Here is a 22,609-nt window from a genome sequence, read left to right as displayed (position 1 = left end):
TGGAATGAAAAACGGAGCGCAACTGGAGAAGAAGCGCCAATGAATTGCAGACGTTAAAAATTAGCGCAATCGGGGCACTGAGCGAAACATGACCAATGTAACGGTTATATTATATACCGGGTGTCCCGTAAATGTCCCGACATTTAAAAATATGCATATTTTTCTTATTATCCTAAGTATACATACAAATTCAATCGATTGTTTGATAACTTTGTATAGGAAGACGAGTTATCTTTATGCTTTGCAAAAAACAGGTCTTGAAAGTGAATAGCTTTATTTACAGAAATTCCCTATCTTTTGTATATGGACGCCTTATAAACTACTAGCTGTGCCCGCGACTTCGTACGCGTGAAAACCCATTTTCGCAACATTTTTCATTTTTGCTCTGCACCTATTACTCGTAGCGTGATGGTATATGGCCTTCCTCTATAAATGGACTATCTAACACTGAAAGAATTTTTCAAATCGGACCGGTAGTTCCTGAGATTAGCGTGTTCAAGTAAACAAACAAACTCTTCAGCTTTAAAATATTAGTAAGTATAGATGTTATCTGTACTTCAACTAGTTTCACCATACCATCCCTTGAAAAGCATATTATGTTAGTAACTACCACTTCGCGGATGCAGCTACACCTCGCGAGGCGTCGACCAATCTGTACGAGGCGCGCCATCTGTCGTAAAAACCATCGCATTGATAACTATGAGGTTAGTTTGACTTTGATTTAGCAAAACATCATCCCAAGCATGGAAAGCTTACCGTGAGTTGGTTTCGTTGATGTAGCCTAAGCTGCTAGTCGACTTCGCAAATGGTAGCCGCGAAAAAATTTTAAATTGGGTATTTTTGGCGCGTAGTTGTTTTTTTTTTTTTGTCATAATGATTTTCGATTAAATGTATCTAAAGCCTGGTCTGTGAGCACGTAGAATTTTGTCCAATGACCCCAAGCTACCCATCCTTATCGCTCGCGCGTAATTATATTGCTGTCGCGATTGTGCGACAGCCGCGCCCGTAGTGAGTGTGCGAGCGCGACAGCAACATAATTAGGCGCGAGCGATAAGGATGGGTAGCTTGGGGTCATTGGACAAAATTCTACGTGCTCGCAGACCAGACTATAGGCGAAACACTTTCTGAGGCCTGAGTGTGAGTTTACACCAAACTAAGCCCTCTGTTCTATGCACCTAGTTTATGAACCAGCTAGATGAACTAAAAGAAAAATATTTTTGCCCGTTGAAAAGTAAACGTATTCATGTCACAAGCCCACACGAACATAATGTTTTTTTTTATTTGACGTAAGCACATGTTGTAATCACTACAATTTTGAACTTTTTTAGATTTTCCATAAATCCAATTACAACAAAACCTTTCTGGCATATCCCACTCCACTTGTAAACCACAAGACAAGTAAACGTATACTCACGTGCAATCGCACGCGCGCGCGGGGCGTGTGGGGCGTGTGGGGCGTGTGCGGGGCGTGCGCGTCGGGCGCGCGCGGGGCGGCCGGCCGCGACCCCACCACGTGCGAGATGCAGCCGTCCATCAGAGACTTTAGCTCCTGGGGAGTACGTGACATTTTATTTGACGGGGGAAATAGGCAAAATACAAGAGTTATGAAGACGGATGGAAAGAAGAGAAGATTAGTCTTCTGCGGAAAAGTGATCCTACCTTTTCTCTGTGTCATCCACAGAGAAAATTTAAAGAAATACTTACGTATTCATCATCATCATCATTTCAGCCACAGGACGTCCACTGCTGAACATAGGCCTCATGTAAGCTATAAACTACTGTATTGGATTGAAAAAGACGCTGACAATGGTGACTGATCACTTCTTCTCAGCACCAGCCCATATGTTGTCCCGAAGTGGTGGTAGGGCAAGCTATATTTGGAACGTGTATAAGTGCTGCATCCAGTGTAAGTATTTAAACTTATTGTTACCTCAAACTCTTCCTCAGTCAAATGTTTGGTGTTGCAAGGATCGCACGCCAGCATAAGGAACTCTAGCCCTTGACTCGCCCATCTGAAATGTAAAGAAAATAGTTTTATTTTCCATAATGTGAAGCGTTGTAGACTTACTAATAGTGTTTACATAATTCAAAATGCCAAGTTTAGTAAGCTGTGTGTTGAATTTTATGATGCTCATCGTAATCTCAATAGTGTTGGCTTGGAACGGAAAACTGTAGCATATTAGACGCAAGCTATCACTAAGGTTTTCGGTTCATCAATCCAGCCTAGGACCCACTTTGGGATAGAGCCTTTCCTTGGTTTAACTCGAGCTATGGTCGCTGGGCAACGTCCGCGTGGTCTGTTCACGAGGGCAGCTAACTTCTCATTGCCTGGTCAACTCGGCGGGCCTGTCGAGCAACCCGTAACCCACAATTGAGTGGGCCGGGGGCCGTCGAGGCATTTGCCCGGGCCCATTCTTTGGAGGGCCGCTCTCGGTACTACTCTGATCAGCAGAGCTGACTGAGCAGCATGGAGCAGACCGTAACCGCCGCCGCCCACTGCTGCTCGCGCGCCTCCAGCCGGCGCCGCTAGTGTGGCGCCGGTAGCGGGACTCACCGGGGCCGCAGCCCGCGCCCGCGGTCGCAGCGGCGCACCACGAAGTGCATCCAGCAGCGCGCGAACTGGATGACGGCGCGCGCCACCGCCGCCGCCCACTGCTGCTCGCGCGTCCAGCCGGCGCCGGTAGCGTGGCGCCGGTAGCGGGACTCACCGGGGCCGCAGCCCGCGCCCGCGGTCGCAGCGGCGCACCACGAAGTGCATCCAGCAGCGCGCGAACTGGATGACGGCGCGCGCCACCGCCGCCGCCCACTGCTGCTCGCGCGTCCAGCCGGCGCCGGTAGCGTGGCGCCGGTAGCGGGACTCACCGGGGCCGCAGCCCGCGCCCGCGGTCGCAGCGGCGCACCACGAAGTGCATCCAGCAGCGCGCGAACTGGATGACGGCGCGCGCCACCGCCGCCGCCCACTGCTGCTCGCGCGTCCAGCCGGCGCCGGTAGCGTGGCGCCGGTAGCGGGACTCACCGGGGCCGCAGCCCGCGCCCGCGGTCGCAGCGGCGCACCACGAAGTGCATCCAGCAGCGCGCGAACTGGATGACGGCGCGCGCCACCGCCGCCGCCCACTGCTGCTCGCGCGTCCAGCCGGCGCCGGTAGCGTGGCGCCGGTAGCGGGACTCACCGGGGCCGCAGCCCGCGCCCGCGGTCGCAGCGGCGCACCACGAAGTGCATCCAGCAGCGCGCGAACTGGATGACGGCGCGCGCCACCGCCGCCGCCCACTGCTGCTCGCGCGTCCAGCCGGCGCCGGTAGCGTGGCGCCGGTAGCGGGACTCACCGGGGCCGCAGCCCGCGCCCGCGGTCGCAGCGGCGCACCACGAAGTGCATCCAGCAGCGCGCGAACTGGATGACGGCGCGCGCCACCGCCGCCGCCCACTGCTGCTCGCGCGTCCAGCCGGCGCCGGTAGCGTGGCGCCGGTAGCGGGACTCACCGGGGCCGCAGCCCGCGCCCGCGGTCGCAGCGGCGCACCACGAAGTGCATCCAGCAGCGCGCGAACTGGATGACGGCGCGCGCCACCGCCGCCGCCCACTGCTGCTCGCGCGTCCAGCCGGCGCCGGTAGCGTGGCGCCGGTAGCGGGACTCACCGGGGCCGCAGCCCGCGCCCGCGGTCGCAGCGGCGCACCACGAAGTGCATCCAGCAGCGCGCGAACTGGATGACGGCGCGCGCCACCGCCGCCGCCCACTGCTGCTCGCGCGTCCAGCCGGCGCCGGTAGCGTGGCGCCGGTAGCGGGACTCACCGGGGCCGCAGCCCGCGCCCGCGGTCGCAGCGGCGCACCACGAAGTGCATCCAGCAGCGCGCGAACTGGATGACGGCGCGCGCCACCGCCGCCGCCCACTGCTGCTCGCGCGTCCAGCCGGCGCCGGTAGCGTGGCGCCGGTAGCGGGACTCACCGGGGCCGCAGCCCGCGCCCGCGGTCGCAGCGGCGCACCACGAAGTGCATCCAGCAGCGCGCGAACTGGATGACGGCGCGCGCCACCGCCGCCGCCCACTGCTGCTCGCGCGTCCAGCCGGCGCCGGTAGCGTGGCGCCGGTAGCGGGACTCACCGGGGCCGCAGCCCGCGCCCGCGGTCGCAGCGGCGCACCACGAAGTGCATCCAGCAGCGCGCGAACTGGATGACGGCGCGCGCCACCGCCGCCGCCCACTGCTGCTCGCGCGTCCAGCCGGCGCCGGTAGCGTGGCGCCGGTAGCGGGACTCACCGGGGCCGCAGCCCGCGCCCGCGGTCGCAGCGGCGCACCACGAAGTGCATCCAGCAGCGCGCGAACTGGATGACGGCGCGCGCCACCGCCGCCGCCCACTGCTGCTCGCGCGTCCAGCCGGCGCCGGTAGCGTGGCGCCGGTAGCGGGACTCACCGGGGCCGCAGCCCGCGCCCGCGGTCGCAGCGGCGCACCACGAAGTGCATCCAGCAGCGCGCGAACTGGATGACGGCGCGCGCCACCGCCGCCGCCCACTGCTGCTCGCGCGCCTCTAACCCGGCGCCCGGCGCCGATGCCGCCGGTGTAGCTGGCTCAAGCTGGCCATCGTCGCCGGATAGGAGACGCTCGATCGGCGTCTGAGGATAGGAAATGCTTGTTTAGATTTTTTTTAATGTGACAAGAGGCAAACGAGCAGACGGATCACCTGATGGTAAGTGATTACCGTCGCCCATAGACACCCGCAGACCCAGGGTTACAGGTGCGTTGCCGGCCTTTAAGGTGAAGATACGCTCTCTTCTTGAAGGCTTGCAGGTCGTATCGGTCCGGAAACACCGCAGACGACAGTCCATTCCACCGTTTAGTTGTACGAGGAAAGAAGTTTCTAGAGAAACGTACTATTGTGTTTTTTTCTGAGTCAATATAAAAACCTAAAAGCGAAGAAACCCTCTATAAAACAACTGGAAGAAGGACTTGATAAGATAACGAAGAGAGAGAGAGCTAGACTGAGACGGAGCGAAACCATGTCTAAGTTCTAGACTCCGTTTTATTGGGCTTCGGACGAAACTGTTGAGTTTCAATGGGTAGGCACCGCCCCTAAAAGAAGGAGAAGTTTCACATCATTCACATCCAATAGGGACGGTATTTTTTATTTTATTTTATTTGGAAAACCAACAGCAATGGGACCTTAAATTATGTATGTGCTTAGCCATTTATAGGTAATCGGTAAACAGTACTTTTTAAGCGCCGCTGGAGTGGGAGTCGAAAAAGTTTGAATTGAATAATTTATTTATAGTAGTGGGTTTAGTTCGAAATAATTCTAGATCACTATAATTTTTTGATATATCGTTAAAACATTTACTCGCACGAATAAAGAAAGAGTGGAGGCGATAATTTGTGTTAACTTTGGGAATTGCCAGCGGCTGAGTACTCCTTACTGGTAGTTTTCTTGGAACCCAAATATCTATTTTTTGTAATAGATCTGGACAGTCGACATCGCCACTAACAATTTTCAACAGATAAGAAATATCGGATACTTGCCGTCTTTTTTCTAAAGGTAGGAAATGATATCTTCTACATCTCGTTTCATAGCCATGATCAATAACTTTACACTTAAATTGTAGATACCGCAAAATTTTTTTTTGTATGGATTCTATGCGGGAGATATAAACATGGTAAATTGTATTGGCTATGAGCAAAAAAATTTTCCTAAAAAAGGAAAAAAAATGCATAGTAAAAATGCATAGGATTTAATTTACAGGCAGGCAGTACAAAACTCACATAGCTGTCCCCGTAATTAAGCGTGTCAAACAGCCGGTCGTCGAACACGGCGTCCTCATTGATGCTCTCCGACCGCGTGAAGCGAACGCGGCCCCGCGGGGGTGAGGCGTGCGGGCGGCGGGCGGCGGCCGCGCGGGGCGTGTCGTGCACCACGCGGTGCAGTTCTTTGTGGATCTGGCGGAGATAAATGGAATATCAAGTATCAAGCATTGTAGACTAAGAGCTAGTGAACGCCAGACCTACGTCATTTTATAAAAGCTGAAAGTTTGTCAGGGTATGCTCCCAATATAAGATATAATGTTAGTGAATTATAAAGTTTGGGTCATCGTGGCTTTGGGAGCTACCCTAAAAAAACTGTCTAAAAAAACCAACATCAGTGGGCTGCGTGTGAGTTTACATCGATAGTCCTCACTAGTGAGCGCATTAAAACAATGAATGAAAATTTTAGTTCTTGAACGTTCCCGCTAGGGGCGCTGTACAATCCGTCATTTAATGTCATTTTTTGACGCGCTCACTAATGAACGCGTTTGATGTAAACTCACACTAGACCCTCAGGTTTCTCCAACCCGTCTGGCTAGTTATTGTTCCGGAAAACGATGGCATGATAGACGACGGATAGGGTGGTGCTAAAACCTAAATGACCTGATAATGATGGTGATAAGGAGTCGAGAACACTTCGTATAATTGCTAAATTACGATTTTATAACAACAAAGATTTTTTTTTTATATAGATTGTTTGTTATTTTTGAATATTCTAATATTAGACATAGAATAGATATTGGTGGTAAATTGCTTTTCTACAGTTACTTTAAATATCATATTTTCATCATGACGCTGGACCCATGTAAAAGGTTTACTACGTCGAACGCAAAGGGTCACAAAAATGAATTACTCACATAAAACATATTTGTCAGTAAAAATTAAAAGCACAACCAAATTTACAAGTTCCTGTAAGCAAACAAAAAAGCAGAACACTGGACTATTCATGAAAATGATAAATGAATTACCACAACAGTTTATCACACAGTTATCACTCATCACTTCAAGTTACAGACACTCGAATGAACAATTCACCAATAGCCTCACCACACAAAATATGTTTAATTACACAATCTGAAAAATACAAATGAACATACGAAAAATATTTTAACACAAACACAATGTCACTGAAACCAAACCAGGAAGCATTGCCCCAAGTACCACTGCACTGCACCACCACAAAACGTAGACAAAAGCTGGAGGCACCACGGCTGTGCTATGACGATCGTACCTTGGATTGAACTGAAAGGGGATTATGCGTCAGATAGAAAATCTTTTAAACTATTATGTTGCATTTTTACTATAAAATTATCACTTCACGGAATTTATTGCAACAATATCTATTTTAACGGTAAATAAAATATTTACCCTCCCGACGTTTCGGCTCGGTTGCACGAGTCATGGTCGCGGGCAGACTGAAGAGATGCGGCGTCGTCTGCTCCGGCGCGATGAGTTTTCTACACCCACCCGCATTTGCACAATACTAATAATAATTTAGTCAGTGGTACAGTCAGTCCGACAAACTACACTAAAATAGATATTGTTGCAATAAATCCCGTGAAGTGATATTTTATTGATAGAAAATCGTTTCATACAATAGGCATGTTGACACCATGAATCAATTGCAAATAATACTTTGGTAAACCTTTGTAAAGGCTGACAATCGGTGAGTGAGTTTCTTGTGCTGCTTCTTCTCAGCACTTGTCCACATTGTCCCGAAGCAGTGGTAGGGTTTAAATGGGACGTGTAAGGGTGTTTTTTAAAAGTTTAATCGCAAAAAATATTTAAGACTTTTATGACTAACATACTTATTATGGTCATAATGATCTTGTACTCTATTTACTCTACATATTTATAGAAATGTAGGTTTTCAAAATCAAACTTTTTAATGTTAATTTTAGTAATATTTTTTCCTGAGTTTCTTGCGCTGTTTCTCTCAGCACAGGCCTATTTATTGTCCCGAAGTAGTGGTAAGGTCAATACTGGGACGTGTAATAGTGCTGTTGAAAAGCTTACTTGCAAAAATAAAATGAGTTTTATGAGTAACTAGCGGCTGCCCGCAACTTCGTACGCGTGAATCCCGTTTTACCCCCTTAGGGGTTGAATTTTGCAAAATCCCGTCTTAGTGAGCACCTACGTTCTAAAAGGAACCACCATGCAAAATTTGAGACTCCTAGCACTTGTAGTTTCACTTAGGAAAAGGCAGGTATTTGACCGCAATCGCACCTGGAGTTAACCTTTAACTATGGACGTGAAAAAATAATCACACTCCCATGGACGTCGGGTCTCACAGACCCCTATCTAAAATTCTTCTTATTTTCATATCTGAATTAATTTGAATTTATTTAAGAGTTGATATATATCTAATAACTATTAATAAAGGATTTAGTGGTAAATGTAATCAAATTTTAACCATAATTTAATTATTTTTTTGCAAATTTAAAAAACTTAGTCATTTTTCAGTGTTAATTGACTTGCCATCACATATAGGCTCCTTGATTACAGTCTATTATTATTAAATGAAAGTAATATTTTTTTCCTTGCTAATTAATAACCATGTAACATAAAAACATGAACAAAATTTCTGAAGGACATAAATTAAAAATTTTGACAAGGGTTAAAGTTACTAAAATTATACACAGTGGCCTAGAACACTAAAAACAAATTATCTCTACAGGCATGTCTTATCTTTCTTTGAGAGCTTTGATAGACAAAATGTACACCATTCAGAATCGGAATCTGCAGCAATGGTGAATTCTAAGACATCTAAACTCAAAAGAATAATCGTCTACAAGTAATACCTTACTCCTAAAATGTTCTTTAGATAGTTGGGCTAATAATATAGCTGATGTACTCAGATACTTTCTGCCATTAAGTATTCTTAAACTAGAGCAATTTACTTAAGATTATAATAATATAATATAAAAAAATTATAGTTGACAAGTCACATCCATACAAGTATGTTTGTATGGAAATTATAGTCATCGGGTCTCCCAGGCCCGGAGAAAATTTTGGATGGTTATTACTCACGTAATAAGTGCTGGAAGACGCGATTTTATGCCTCATCGGCCCAAACACAGTTAAAACTGAAGCTACTGAGATGGTCGAGAGCAGCACGTGGCGGGAAGGTGTTTAAACCGAGAAATCGGAAAGGGGGGTGGGCCTCTGAGACCCGACGTCCATAGTTAAAGGTTAAGTGAGATGCAGTCTAGGATGGTACATATCTGCCCTGTAAGTGCCTATTCACTCTCGCATTGAAAAGGCCCGGTTAGGTTAGTGAGAGTCAGTGACCTTTCGCTTAGATATAGGTTCATTGTGAATGGTGTCAACATCCCTATCTCATAACACATCCACAATATACAGTTTGACACCATACCCCTATAATTCGAAACCACAACTTTTTTAAAAAAGACCCTTTATTCTGGTCTTAAAAACTTAATTAATTTTAAATTACCTGTAAATTACGATTTTTGTTCGCATTGTAATTGAAAAAAGTAGTTTGATTGAGTTGACAAAATAGTGACGTCACTTGCTTGTAGTGCCATACAAAATCTATGGGAGAGTTTCGTTTTGACAGTTTTAAAAAGTATGTCAATTGATTGGTGGTGTCAACATGTCTATCCACTTCAGTTCAAAACAAGTGTCGCAAATCCCAATCCTACCGAGGGGTTAAATGTCTCGTTGACGATGATGGTGTCGGGGCGCCGGCGGGCCCCGGCCGCGGGCGCGCGGCGAGGCGTCTGCATGGACGCGGGGCGCCGCGGGGCCCGCTCGACGGGGCTCCGCGCCACCAGCTTGAACAGCTCTTTGTGCAGCTGTGGATAGAAGCGTGCTGAGCATGCGGGCGAGGGTGGCTTATAGTTAGTGTAAGTTAGAAGGGTGCTATGGTCGGTGATTCTTTACGAGATCGAATCAGGAATGAGGAGATCCGTAAACGAACTAAAGTCGCTGACATAGCCCGACGGATTAGCAAGCTGATGTGGCAATGGGCAGGGGCCCTGCCCAGAATAAGGCTACTGGTTTATATGGGGACTTAAATGATATAAAAAATCTAGTTGGGATCTTTGAAAGAGGTAAATGTTATAAGATTTGATATGTGTTTCGAGTCTTCTAAATGTACCGTTTTATCTGTCGTGTCTGGGTACTCTACTATAAAATAAATCTTACCTTCAATAACAGCTCTGCGTAAATGTCCGGAGCTTTAATATGTATTAGAGTGCTTTCTGGAAGCTTTTTGTTTCTGTGTTACTCGTCGTTATAAAGTCGTGTCAACTCTACAATAAAAAAGAGTGAAGAGAGATTGAACCTGAGGGAGTTTCTAAGTTGATTGACCTGCTACAGGTAGGGAAGTTTTGGGACTTACTTGGCCAACGCTGCCGGTCGATGCTCTTCGTCGATCGAAGTTCTTATCACAACGATATAAGAATAAAATCCGGTCGCCGAGGAGATAGAATTTCGTATAATGAACCCAAGCTACCCATTCTTATCGCTCGCACGTAATTATATTGGTGTCGCGCTCGCACACTCACTGCGGCCGCCCGTCGCAAAGTCGCGACAGTAATATAATTACGCGCGAGCGATAAGGATGGGTAGCTAGGGTTCATTGTACGAACTTCAATCTGCTCGGCGACCGGACTTTGTTCAATGTTTTTGGACAATGTTCAGCTTGATGTGCCGTCGACTGTATCCAAACGCAGCTCACCTCGAAGCCCAGCTTGAACATCTGCAGCAGCATGACCCGCACGCGCGTGACCAGCCCCTCCGTCAGCTCCAGCTCCTCGTCCGGCACGCTCGTGCGGTCCAGCATCATGTATGTGCTGCACCAGGAACACCGCATCGACAGGAGGCCCTGGAGACGGCTCACCTCGAAGCCCAGCTTGAACATCTGCAGCAGCATGACCCGCACGCGCGTGACCAGCCCCTCCGTCAGCTCCAGCTCCTCGTCCGGCACGCTCGTGCGGTCCAGCATCATGTATGTGCTGCACCAGGAACACCGCATCGACAGGAGGCCCTGGAGACGGCTCACCTCGAAGCCCAGCTTGAACATCTGCAGCAGCATGACCCGCACGCGCGTGACCAGCCCCTCCGTCAGCTCCAGCTCCTCGTCCGGCACGCTCGTGCGGTCCAGCATCATGTATGTGCTGCACCAGGAACACCGCATCGACAGGAGGCCCTGGAGACGGCTCACCTCGAAGCCCAGCTTGAACATCTGCAGCAGCATGACCCGCACGCGCGTGACCAGCCCCTCCGTCAGCTCCAGCTCCTCGTCCGGCACGCTCGTGCGGTCCAGCATCATGTATGTGCTGCACCAGGAACACCGCATCGACAGGAGGCCCTGGAGACGGCTCACCTCGAAGCCCAGCTTGAACATCTGCAGCAGCATGACCCGCACGCGCGTGACCAGCCCCTCCGTCAGCTCCAGCTCCTCGTCCGGCACGCTCGTGCGGTCCAGCATCATGTATGTGCTGCACCAGGAACACCGCATCGACAGGAGGCCCTGGAGACGGCTCACCTCGAAGCCCAGCTTGAACATCTGCAGCAGCATGACCCGCACGCGCGTGACCAGCCCCTCCGTCAGCTCCAGCTCCTCGTCCGGCACGCTCGTGCGGTCCAGCATCATGTATGTGCTGCACCAGGAACACCGCATCGACAGGAGGCCCTGGAGACGGCTCACCTCGAAGCCCAGCTTGAACATCTGCAGCAGCATGACCCGCACGCGCGTGACCAGCCCCTCCGTCAGCTCCAGCTCCTCGTCCGGCACGCTCGTGCGGTCCAGCATCATGTATGTGCTGCACCAGGAACACCGCATCGACAGGAGGCCCTGGAGACGGCTCACCTCGAAGCCCAGCTTGAACATCTGCAGCAGCATGACCCGCACGCGCGTGACCAGCCCCTCCGTCAGCTCCAGCTCCTCGTCCGGCACGCTCGTGCGGTCCAGCATCATGTATGTGCTGCACCAGGAACACCGCATCGACAGGAGGCCCTGGAGACGGCTCACCTCGAAGCCCAGCTTGAACATCTGCAGCAGCATGACCCGCACGCGCGTGACCAGCCCCTCCGTCAGCTCCAGCTCCTCGTCCGGCACGCTCGTGCGGTCCAGCACCATGTACGTATGCTGCACTAGGAACTCCCGCATTGATAGTAGCTTGTTCTGCGAACAATAGTGGTATAAGATTGGCTGCTATTTAACAATCAATGCGAGGGAATGGAACACGTTGTGTAATTAAACATACGAGTAAAACCCGGTCTGTGAGCACGTAGAATTTTGTCCAATAACCCCAAGCTACCCATCGAGCACGCACACTCGTCGTCCCGTCGCACAGTCGCGACAGCAATTACGCGCGAGCGATAAGGATGGGTAGCTAGGGGTCATTGGACAAAATCTACGTGTTCGCAGACCAGACTATGGATGGTGTTAACACTATTCATTGAGAGACTATTTAAAATCGAATAAGGTGCGCCCACGGCCTACCACCACGGGAGGGACACTTGACATCCTGATTACCCTGCTCTTCAGTAAGCAAAATGTCTGTGTGCCTCGCGAACACATACGCCTTGTCTAACCCACCATGTTTTCTCATAGAATTCGTTCTTGTCGCATAACGAAACACTTATGAAATCAATTTGCTCAGTAAATTACGAATTTCAATTTTAAACAGCAGTCCACACCCTGGTTTCTCTATAAAATATTGCTGTCTATCATAATCGTTATCTTGTCAATGACTATTCTGTCCCTTGGTATACTACAATACAATAAGGAGTATCAAATACACAGCATTCTCACCAGTATAGCTTCTCTCTGCGAAGCAAAGGTAGGCGGCTGCGCGCGCGCCAGTTTAGCGGCTAACGCACGAGCCCACTGTGCCGCGTGTAATAAAGGTTCACGCCAGCGAGCGTAGATGTCTTGCAGGGCGCGGCACATCATGTATGCCGTGTATCTATGCAAAGAATTCTAGCATTAACAAGTCATCGCAACAATGAAGAATATATTTCTATAAGGTAACTAGCTTTACGCCCGCGGCTTCGCGCGCGTGGACTACATTTCTTTGCTATAAACCTCACGGAGCCCGAGACCTTTCCAACAAATGCAAAACCGTGGAAATCGGTTCGTGCGTTCTGGAGTTATAGCGTCAGGAAGGAAAACCCGACTTATTTTTATACAGGGTCCTTCTAAACTAGCTACATTCCTTTTAATGGGGGCATCTATACGGTACACTGAACAAGTTCACCAAATTTGAGTATGTGTTTTATAATGATTTTACAAAGTTACATTTTCTAACAAAAATAAAAATTCATTTCGTCTTACATAATGGAACATGCTGTATTTTTTACTCACACAACAAAGCTGTAGTGTATTCATTCTGCACAGGAACACGAGACACAACACACACAACGCTCACTACCACTGCACACTTTTTTGTTGTTTACACTCACGTCATAACAACTCACAGCAGTCGTCACAGCTGATAGCCGATTAGCTGATCGACTGATTGGGCGAGCTATCACTTTAATGTTGCAGGCCTACTCTCATATCGTTGTCTATCCTTATTATCTTATGTTAATCACAGTAAAACGGACTCACGATACCATCGAAAAATCAACCAGCAAAGGCCATGATTTTTAAGGCGCGTCTTAGTAAATTTATTTGCATTTGTGCATCTGTGCGTAATAGTTCACTTCACGAGCACTACAAAACGCACCTTCACACAAGAAAGCTAATCAAAAACTGAATTAAATCAAAGCGCACGCGCCGACAAATGCCGACAAGCCGCACGCCTTTTGTTGACACAAAGACGCCGACGCCGCCAAAGCAAGAGCCGAAAAGTTGGCATAAGCGTACAGTCGACGACAAAAAAGAAACTTATTTGTTTATTATTTTATCTGCTTGCTTTCGATTTCAATTGATTCGAATCTAAATTATGGTGTTGAGTATTTCATGGTAAAATATCCTATAACAGATAATAATTAAAAATTAATCGAACTTATTGTTTTGTGAAGGTAATTCAATGGCCTAGTCAATTATTTAGAAACATTAAATTAGACTATTGAAGCAAATAAAACTCTTCAATTTGTTTGTATTGATATTCCATTTATCCTAAATCAAAGTCCATTCTTAAATTAATCGTTAATGTCATCATTTCTATTACAATAGAAAAGTAGATGAGGTAGGTAGGTACCTAATTAGTTAAATAAAATTTCCGAATCATTTCCGTTCCAACTTGGTATTTATTTATGACCTATCTTATGTACCTGTGATTTAACAATAAACACAATTTTAATTTGAATAGTAAAAAAAAGTTTGTTGCATTTCTTAATTTTATTTTGGTGAGTGTACATTGCGCTAGCCGGCGGCCGGCGGCACGTGTCTAAAGGCGGCGGCACGTGTCTAAAAGTTCGTTTGCTGCGCGCCGGCTAGTGTTGTACGATACGACACTCGAGTCTTGGAATCTCACTTATTAAAAGTTTGAAGAAAATAAAATAGCTATGAATTAAGACTGTGTGTTTATTATTTTATTGGACCGTTTTAACTTTTTGATTACGAAAATCGTCAGTCTTTAGATGGATACTTCTGATTCGATTATTTGCGTTTAATGCAATTTTATTGATATTACATTTGTATTGTGCGATTTATTTTATTTTCAATTAGGATATAACATACGGATGATGATATGAAATCACTCATTATTGCCTATTAGTATACACCAACTCAAGTTCATGTCATGATTCAGTCTAGCTCAAAGAACTTAAAATACTCGAAAGGACTCGGAAGACTCAATTATTCCCTTATTCATGTGACTAACGAGTCCTAGTCTTAAAAATAAACTCAAGTCTCAAAATAAAGACTTTAAAGACTCGAGGTTCTTACAACACTAGCGCGGTCGGCTATTGTGAGGGACGGCTGTCTTTGATACCACCGACTCCGCCACGCATAAATAAGGATGTCAACTCCAAAATTCTTTCTAATCTTAATAATAATAAAACTATCATTATTTATTTTATATTTTTTTTTTGTTTCTACGATGATTTTAATGATTATTATTTCAGTTTAAAATTGATAGTTGGGAACAATTATTTACTTATTTACTTCGGAATACTAAAGACTGCCGATAATCACAGGTAGATAATTCGATAGCGTTTAGTTTCTGCTATGATCGAGTCAATTACGAATCACATTTTTATTTAATTTGCTAAGGGGATATTAAGCGATTAAAATTAACATGAAAAATGTGCCTGCTTTATCGTAATAATAACCGTAATTCTAAATTTCATAGTCATGGTAACTATCCCATTTGTGTATGGCATAAAAATAAGTCATTGATTTCGGCAACTAACTTTTTTGCTTCGTTTCGTTGCTACGTTTGAAATAAAAGATTTTTACAAGCGCAAAAGTATTTTAACGAACTTTTGAATAAACATCATTCCATTAAGGCCACTAAATAAGTACTTACCACATAAGATTTTTTTATGTTACCAAAAATAAATAAACTTTAATTTTCTGCTTAATTTAATTCCTTAAATAACTAGTAGTAGCCCTAGAATAGCTTGTGTGGCGCCCGGTCCGTCGTCCGGCGGCACTCTTGTGTTCGCGGCCAGTGGCCCAACGGCAGCACAAGCGCAATGGCGGCCATTACGTAAGCTCGTGTGCGTGCGGATTTTTGTCAGTGTAGTAGTGAATCAGCTGAACAGGGTGTTGTATTGGGTTGATAAGAAATGAAGTTGTTTACTTAATTATCTCGGAAACTAGCCTGAATTTTTGGCTCAAACTTTGGGAACGTATTCAGTGTGACGTATACATGCTCCCATTAAACGGAACGTAGCTGATTTAGAAGGACCCTATATAGTAGATATAGTCACACATTCTGTAAATAAAAGTATATTTTTATGGCTGGGTTGGACATCTTACTTTAACAAACGTCAAAAATCTGTCAAACTCCATACAAAAAGCACTGGTTATCGTTATAATTACAGTTAAAATTAGATGTTTTAGCTTCTCCCTTTAGTGGGGTTGGTTGGAAGCTTAAGTTGGTCAAGCCTATTCTAACCCCAATGAGTATAGTCGCAGTAATTATCTTGAAAGTTCCATGTAGTATAAATAAGACACTGATGTGCTAAGATAGACTTACCTATTCGGGACTCGAAACTCGTTCAGAGATAACTCTTTCTCCACCTCGTTGAACTTTTGATCAAACTCCGTGAGCAGTCGACTAATTTGATTGCAGGCAATGTCCCTGAAAAATTTTCATTATTGATTAGATTGTCAGTAACATCCACATAATATTATTATCTCTTTTTCGACCTCAGGACCTACAGCTTGACCAATTGGGAATAATTCCAACCATTGAAGGTCAAGTTTTTTTTATGTGATAGATGGAAGACGACCAGATGGTTCACTTGATGGTTAGCAATGTGGGTTTTCGCGTATGAAAGATCCGCTAGATGGCGGGATGTGGATGTGGGGTCTGACTGCTGCATGATGTGTGGATTTTGACATATCTGTCAACGTCATGTCAAAAATAACCAACCATCCAGCATATGGACCTCGCGTCTACGTATTGCCATCTGGTGGATTTTTCATACGCGAAAATTTTTCATTGCCGCCACCCATGTACAGCCGCAACATCAGCGGAGTCACAAATGCGCTGCCAACCTTTTAACTCCCTTTTCCCCCGATTGGGCCTCTGGTACCCTTACTGACGCGTGAAACACAGCGCAAGCGCTATTTCACACCAGTTTTCTGTGAGGCCGTGATATCACACCGGACGAGCCGGCCCATTCATGCCGAAGCGTGGTTCTCCAACGGTGTTAAGTTTGTCCCAGGGAAAGTTATTGAAAGTTGAACCAGGCCTGTTCATCTCCGCGAGTTTACATCGAAAACAAAACACGCACGATGGCTCCCTACAGGATTACTATTCGACAAGGCCTCACATACGAGCGTGGATTGACACACGCACGCGTATTCTTGTGTATGATGGAAAAAAATGAAGTCAGCCCTATAGCTTCGGCGCAGTGCCGATCACTGACGTTTGTCAACAAAATGGTGCTTGACTCTTGAGACAGGCTAAATTGCACCATATTGTTAATGACATTGAGGATACATTTTTTTAAATACCTTCGCGGAGTAAAACTTCTGTACGAAGTACTTATTGTTATTCTGTGGTTGAACTCACGAGAAGGCGATGGGCGCTAGACGGCAAATCATTGGACCCGCAACGAAATTAATCATAAGAACAAAGGAATTGGATTCAAAATAGTAAGACACGGCTCTTAACGCGACGCTTATTAGTGAGTGACATTATGTACTCACGGCTTGACGTTTCGGCTGCGATGCTGCAGCCGTGGTCACAAGCAGACTGGCGGTTCGCGGCGTCGTCCGTTCGGGTGGGCTTGAAGATTTTCAACTACCCTCATATTGTCATTTGTTACACTACCACTAGTGATGTTACCACGACACACAACACACAGTATCCGTATTCGTACTTGACGGCAAAATTCGCGGTTTGCATTTATTAATCACCGGATTTCACAACTGGTGACAATTTAAATCCGTCCTCCCGAAATTTTTGTGTTTCTTAATTTCAATCGCTTCTCGAACTATCCTAGTGTGATAATGGCGATCAGTGAAGAGGATTTTTGGACTGTGTAATTCCATCCAATGATTAACTCCTGTTTCCAGCAGGTGTTCAGCCACGGCGGATTTGCTTGTCTGTCGATTTTTAACATAGGAGTTGTAAGTTAAGAGCGTTTATGCGAAGCGCGGCGTTTCAAAGAGGATCATTGTAAATGATTCGCGCGCGGCGTTTTTTAATAATTTTCAAATGTTTATAGCAAAACAATAACAATGAATTATATATCGTTTCAAAGTAAATATTTTAAAGAAGATGTAATTTTTTTACATTAAGCTATTTTTGTGTTGAATTAAAGAAGAATAATGGTGTAAAAATCACTTTGATTTTTGGGTATTTCACGTTCTTTGAATTTGTGATTTCTTATTGTAAAATGCTTAAATCTAAGAATTTTCTCAATTAACTATTTGCCTAAGGACCTATGCTATAGGATATAAATGTTTGTTATATCGTTTTTACAGTATTTTTATAAAAGTTTTAGCATGTAAACTGACGCTAAAGTGGAAATTTGAAAACCTGTGTGTACTTATCTTGATAGAATTCTTAAATACTAAACTATTAGCAATATTTTCTCAATTAACTATTTAGACGACGAAATTGCCTAACTATTTATGCCTATAACATGTTTGTAATATTACTGGTTAATGATTGTAACGAGTTGAAAAAGTACTGTTTTTGCGCCAAACGGCGTAAACGCTCTTAAGGTTCACTCACGAGAAGGTAATAGGCGCTAGCAAGGCGGCGCAGCGCACGCGGCGGGCCAGGCGCGCCGTGAAGGCCCACTCCGCTTGTAGCCCGGCGCGGCCCAGTAGCTCCGTCTCCGACATCGTCGTCAGGTACGACAGGTATTGCTGGAACAGAACACGCCAAATATTATAAACTAGCTTTCCGCCCGCGGCTTCGCCCGCGTGGAATTTTGTCTGTCACAGAAAAACTTTATCGCGCGCGTCCCTGTTTCAAAAACCGGGATAAAAACTATCCTATGTTCTTTCCCGGGACTCAAACTATCTCTATGCCAAATTTCATCAAAATCGGTTGCGAGGTTTAAGCGGGAAAGCGTAACAGACAGACAGACAGAGTTACTTTCGCATTTATAATATTAGTTGGGATAGTTGGGATAAATACAAATAAAAAACCATCCACCCAAACTCATTATCATCACTTCAGCCGAAGGACGTCTACTGCTAAAGCCCGATCTGTGAGCACATAGAATTTTGTCCAATGACCCCAAGCTACCCATCCTTATCGCTCGCGCGTAATTATATTGCTGTCGCGACTGTGCGACGCGCGCCCGTAGTGAGTGTGCGAGCCCGATAGCAACATAATTACGCGCGAGCGATAAGGATGGGTAGCTTGGGGTCATTGGAAAAAATTCTACGTGCTCACGGACCAGACTATAGACGAAGACGTGGCCTAAGGATTCCCACAACGACTGTTCCTGTGTTGGTCAGAGGATACCTTTGAGAATGAGGCATTCATTATGTCTTCAGCCAAAGGACGAAGACTGCTGGACAAAAACGTGCCATAAGAAATTCCATAACTACTATTCCTGTGCTGGCCATCCAGGTGCTTCCCGCGACCATTATATCGTCAGTCCACCAAGTGAGAGGCCTGCTCACTGCGTTTTCCCGTTGTGGCTGCCACTTGAGAACCTTTCTGCAATAGCGGCCTTCAGTTCTCCACCCACAGCCATTTAAGTTTGGCATTTCTGCATACCATTTTTGTTACTTTTGTTCTCTAACAAATCTTTTCTTTCCTGATTCGATCACATATACTAAATATCATGGCATTTACCTACAACTCAAAAGTATTTTCACCACCAGTAAGTAACACACGCAACAAGCTATAAAGTTCACTGACCTTGAGCACACTTTCCACGGTGGCGTCATAAGTCTTCAGCAACAGCAGCAGGTCACGCCTTGCCGCAGCGGGCGCGGGCCGGCCCTTTAGCGCCACTACGACGTTACGGATGACGTCATACACACACAGAGCCATAAGTTCACTAACCTTGAGCACACTTTCCACGGTGGCGTCATAAGTCTTCAGCAGCAGCAGTAAGTCACGTCTCGCGGCAGCGGGCGCGGGTCGGCCCTTTAGCGCCACTACGACGTTACGGATGACGTCATACACACACAGAGCCATAAGTTCACAAACCTTGAGCACACTTTCCACGGTGGCGTCATAAGTCTTCAGCAGCAGCAGTAAGTCACGTCTCGCGGCAGCGGGCGCGGGTCGGCCCTTTAGCGCCACTTTGACGTTGCGGACGAAGTCATACACACACAACGAGCCATACTAAGTCCACTGACCTTGAGCACACTTTCCACGGTGGCGTCATAAGTCTTCAGCAGCAGTAGTAAGTCACGTCTCGCGTCAGCAGGCGCGGGCCGGCCCTTTAGCGCCACTTTGACGTTACGGATGACGTCATACACACACAGAGCCATAATAAGTCCACTGACCTTGAGCACACTTTCCACGGTGGCGTCATAAGTCTTCAATAACAGCAGCAGGTCACGCCTTGCCCGACCCTTCAGCGCCACTACGACGTTACGGATGACGTCATACACACACAACGAGCCATAATAAGTCCACTGACCTTGAGCACACTTTCCACGGTGGCATCATAAGTCTTCAGCAGCAGTAGTAAGTCACGTCTCGCGGCAGCGGGCGCGGGTCGGCCCTTTAGCGCCACTTCGACGCTGCGGATGACGTCATACACACACAACGAGCCATAATAAGTTCACTGACCTTGAGCACACTTTCCACGGTGGCGTCATAAGTCTTCAATAACAGCAGCAGGTCACGCCTCGCGGCAGCGGGCGCGGGCCGGCCCTTCAGCGGCACCTCCACGTGTCGAATTACGTCATAGACACCCAACGAGCCATACCACAGAATAATAATAAGTACTACGTACAGAAGTTTTACTTCGCGAAGGTATTTAAAAAAATGTATGCTCAATGTCATTAACAATATGGTGTAATTTAGCCTGTCTCAAGAGTCAAGCACCATTTTGTTGACAAACGTCAGTGATCGGTAATGCGCCGAAGCTATAGGGCTGACTTCGGTAAAATGATGTGACGTGAGGTGCCAAACTGCGGAAAATGGCGGAGGAAATTTACATGATTTAGCATGAATTAGCATGAATAATATTAAATACTTATTTACCTCTCAGTGTCTTGAGGCAACTTAAAAAAGTACATTCAGTGTTTTTATTATTATTTAGGCAGTTAAATACTGCACAGTATTTAGTACACCATTTTCTTTATTTTTTTCCATCATACACAAGAATACGCGTGTGTAAGTCAGTGTTCGCTCGTATGTGAGGCCTTGTCGAATAGTATCCTGTAGGTGGGCCATCGTGCGTGTTTTGTTTTCGATGTAAACTCGCGGAGATGAACAGGCCTGGCCATACTAAGTTCTCTGACCTTGAGCACACTTTCCACGGTGGCATCATAAGTCTTCAGCAGCAGTAGTAAGTCACGTCTCGCGGCAGCGGGCGCGGGTCGGCCCTTTAGCGCCACTTCGACGCTGCGGATGACGTCATACACACACAACGAGCCATAATAAGTTCACTGACCTTGAGCACACTTTCCACGGTGGCGTCATAAGTCTTCAGCAGCAGTAGTAAGTCACGTCTCGCGGCAGCGGGTGAGGGCCGGCCCTTTAGCGCCACCTCCACGCTGCGGATGACGTCATACACACACAACGAGCCATAATAAGTCCACTGACCTTGAGCACACTTTCCACGGTGGCGTCATAAGTCTTCAGCAGCAGTAGTAAGTCACGTCTCGCGGCAGCGGGTGAGGGCCGGCCCTTTAGCGCCACCTCCACGCTGCGGATGACGTCATACACACACAACGAGCCATAATAAGTCCACTGACCTTGAGCACACTTTCCACGGTGGCGTCATAAGTCTTCAGCAGCAGTAACAAATCACGTCTCGCGGCAGCGGGCGCGGGTCGGCCCTTTAGCGCCACTTTGACGTTATGGACGAAGTCATACACACAAAATGAGCCATAATAAGTCCACTGACCTTGAGCACACTTTTCACGGTGGCGTCATAAGTTTTCAGCAGCAGTAGTAAGTCACGTTTCGCAGCAGCGGGCGCGAGTCGGCCCTTTAGCGCCACTACGACGTTACGGATGACGTCATACACACACAACGAGCCATAATAAGTCCACTGACCTTGAGCACACTTTCCACGGTAGCGTCATAAGTCTTCAGCAGCAGTAGTAAGTCACGTCTCGCGGCAGCGGGCGCGGGTCGGCCCTTTAGCGCCACTTTGACGTTACGGACGAAGTCATACACACAAAATGAGCCATAATAAGTCCACTGACCTTGAGCACACTTTCCACGGTGGCGTCATAAGTCTTCAGCAGCAGTAGTAAGTCACGTCTCGCGGCAGCGGGCGCGGGCCGGCCCTTTAGCGCCACTTCGACGTTGCGGACGAAATCGCGCCGCATTTCCGTCGAGATATCCAGACCTTCCTTTAGCTCGTGGATTAGCTGAAAGAATACAACATAAAGCTTGTAATGTGGTCTGATAAAAACAAATGACAGTTATTTAACTAGCTGTAAGCGACTTTTGAAATAAATAGGAAGATCTATACAGTTCTATTTTATATTTTTACGATTGAATTATGGACTACTTGAAAAACGGTGGAGTGGTGGTGGTAAACCGGCAGTATCATTGATCTTCCCATAAACGTGGCTGTGGAATGGAACTACTTGTTTGATGTAGGTAGGTGCATGGTTATACCGTTATCTAGGTTGCACTCACTTTTGTAAGAAAGAGGCTAACAAGATGATTGGAGTTTCTTCTTCTCAGCACCAGCCGGTGTTTTTTTGAACTGGGCGGTGGTAGGCTAAGCCATATTTAGGACGTATACAGAGTGAAATTTTGTAATGCTACCTGGAGGGGAAGTACTTTTAATACTTCCAAAATATTTCCACAACGACCCGTCAGCTGTGCTTCTCGCAAATCGGAATTTTGGAAATCTTTGAAAGCACTTCTATTTCTTTTCAAAAATAAAGGAATGTTTTCTTTGAGTAAAATTTTCTATCTACAGCAGCGGTTCCCAAACTTATTTTGTCTACTGCCCACTTTGAGAATAAATTCATTTTAGCGCCCCCATTTGTAGTCGAGTGTCGAGTGCTCAGCCTGTGTCTAAGAGTCCTCCTAGTAAATGACGCCTCCCAAGCCTCTA

The 22,609-nt window shown here is 46.8% G+C and overlaps 1 protein-coding gene across 1 annotated transcript in view; it reads right to left on the bottom strand.

Annotated features, from left to right (window-relative positions):
• LOC135076427 (uncharacterized) overlaps window positions 1–22,609 on the bottom strand; it is a 63,349-nt gene that overhangs the window by 17,056 nt on the left and 23,684 nt on the right. Inside the window, exons 17-30 of the mRNA XM_063970895.1 lie at window positions 21,741–21,908; window positions 21,285–21,368; window positions 20,121–20,247; window positions 19,713–19,942; window positions 19,414–19,644; window positions 18,121–18,257; window positions 15,907–16,011; window positions 12,567–12,720; window positions 10,485–11,933; window positions 5,744–5,917; window positions 4,403–4,602; window positions 1,931–2,012; window positions 1,415–1,549; window positions 611–670 (exon numbers count right to left, since the gene is read on the bottom strand). Of these exons, the coding sequence (XP_063826965.1) occupies window positions 611–670; window positions 1,415–1,549; window positions 1,931–2,012; window positions 4,403–4,602; window positions 5,744–5,917; window positions 10,485–11,933; window positions 12,567–12,720; window positions 15,907–16,011; window positions 18,121–18,257; window positions 19,414–19,644; window positions 19,713–19,942; window positions 20,121–20,247; window positions 21,285–21,368; window positions 21,741–21,908 (3,336 nt within the window). The remainder of the gene's footprint in view (window positions 1–610; window positions 671–1,414; window positions 1,550–1,930; window positions 2,013–4,402; window positions 4,603–5,743; window positions 5,918–10,484; window positions 11,934–12,566; window positions 12,721–15,906; window positions 16,012–18,120; window positions 18,258–19,413; window positions 19,645–19,712; window positions 19,943–20,120; window positions 20,248–21,284; window positions 21,369–21,740; window positions 21,909–22,609) is intronic.

This window comes from Ostrinia nubilalis, chromosome 12 (assembly GCF_963855985.1).
Source record: "Ostrinia nubilalis chromosome 12, ilOstNubi1.1, whole genome shotgun sequence".
In the NCBI taxonomy this organism is placed as follows: Eukaryota; Metazoa; Arthropoda; class Insecta; order Lepidoptera; family Crambidae; genus Ostrinia; species Ostrinia nubilalis.
This window is presented reverse-complemented; position numbering and strand designations above follow the sequence as displayed.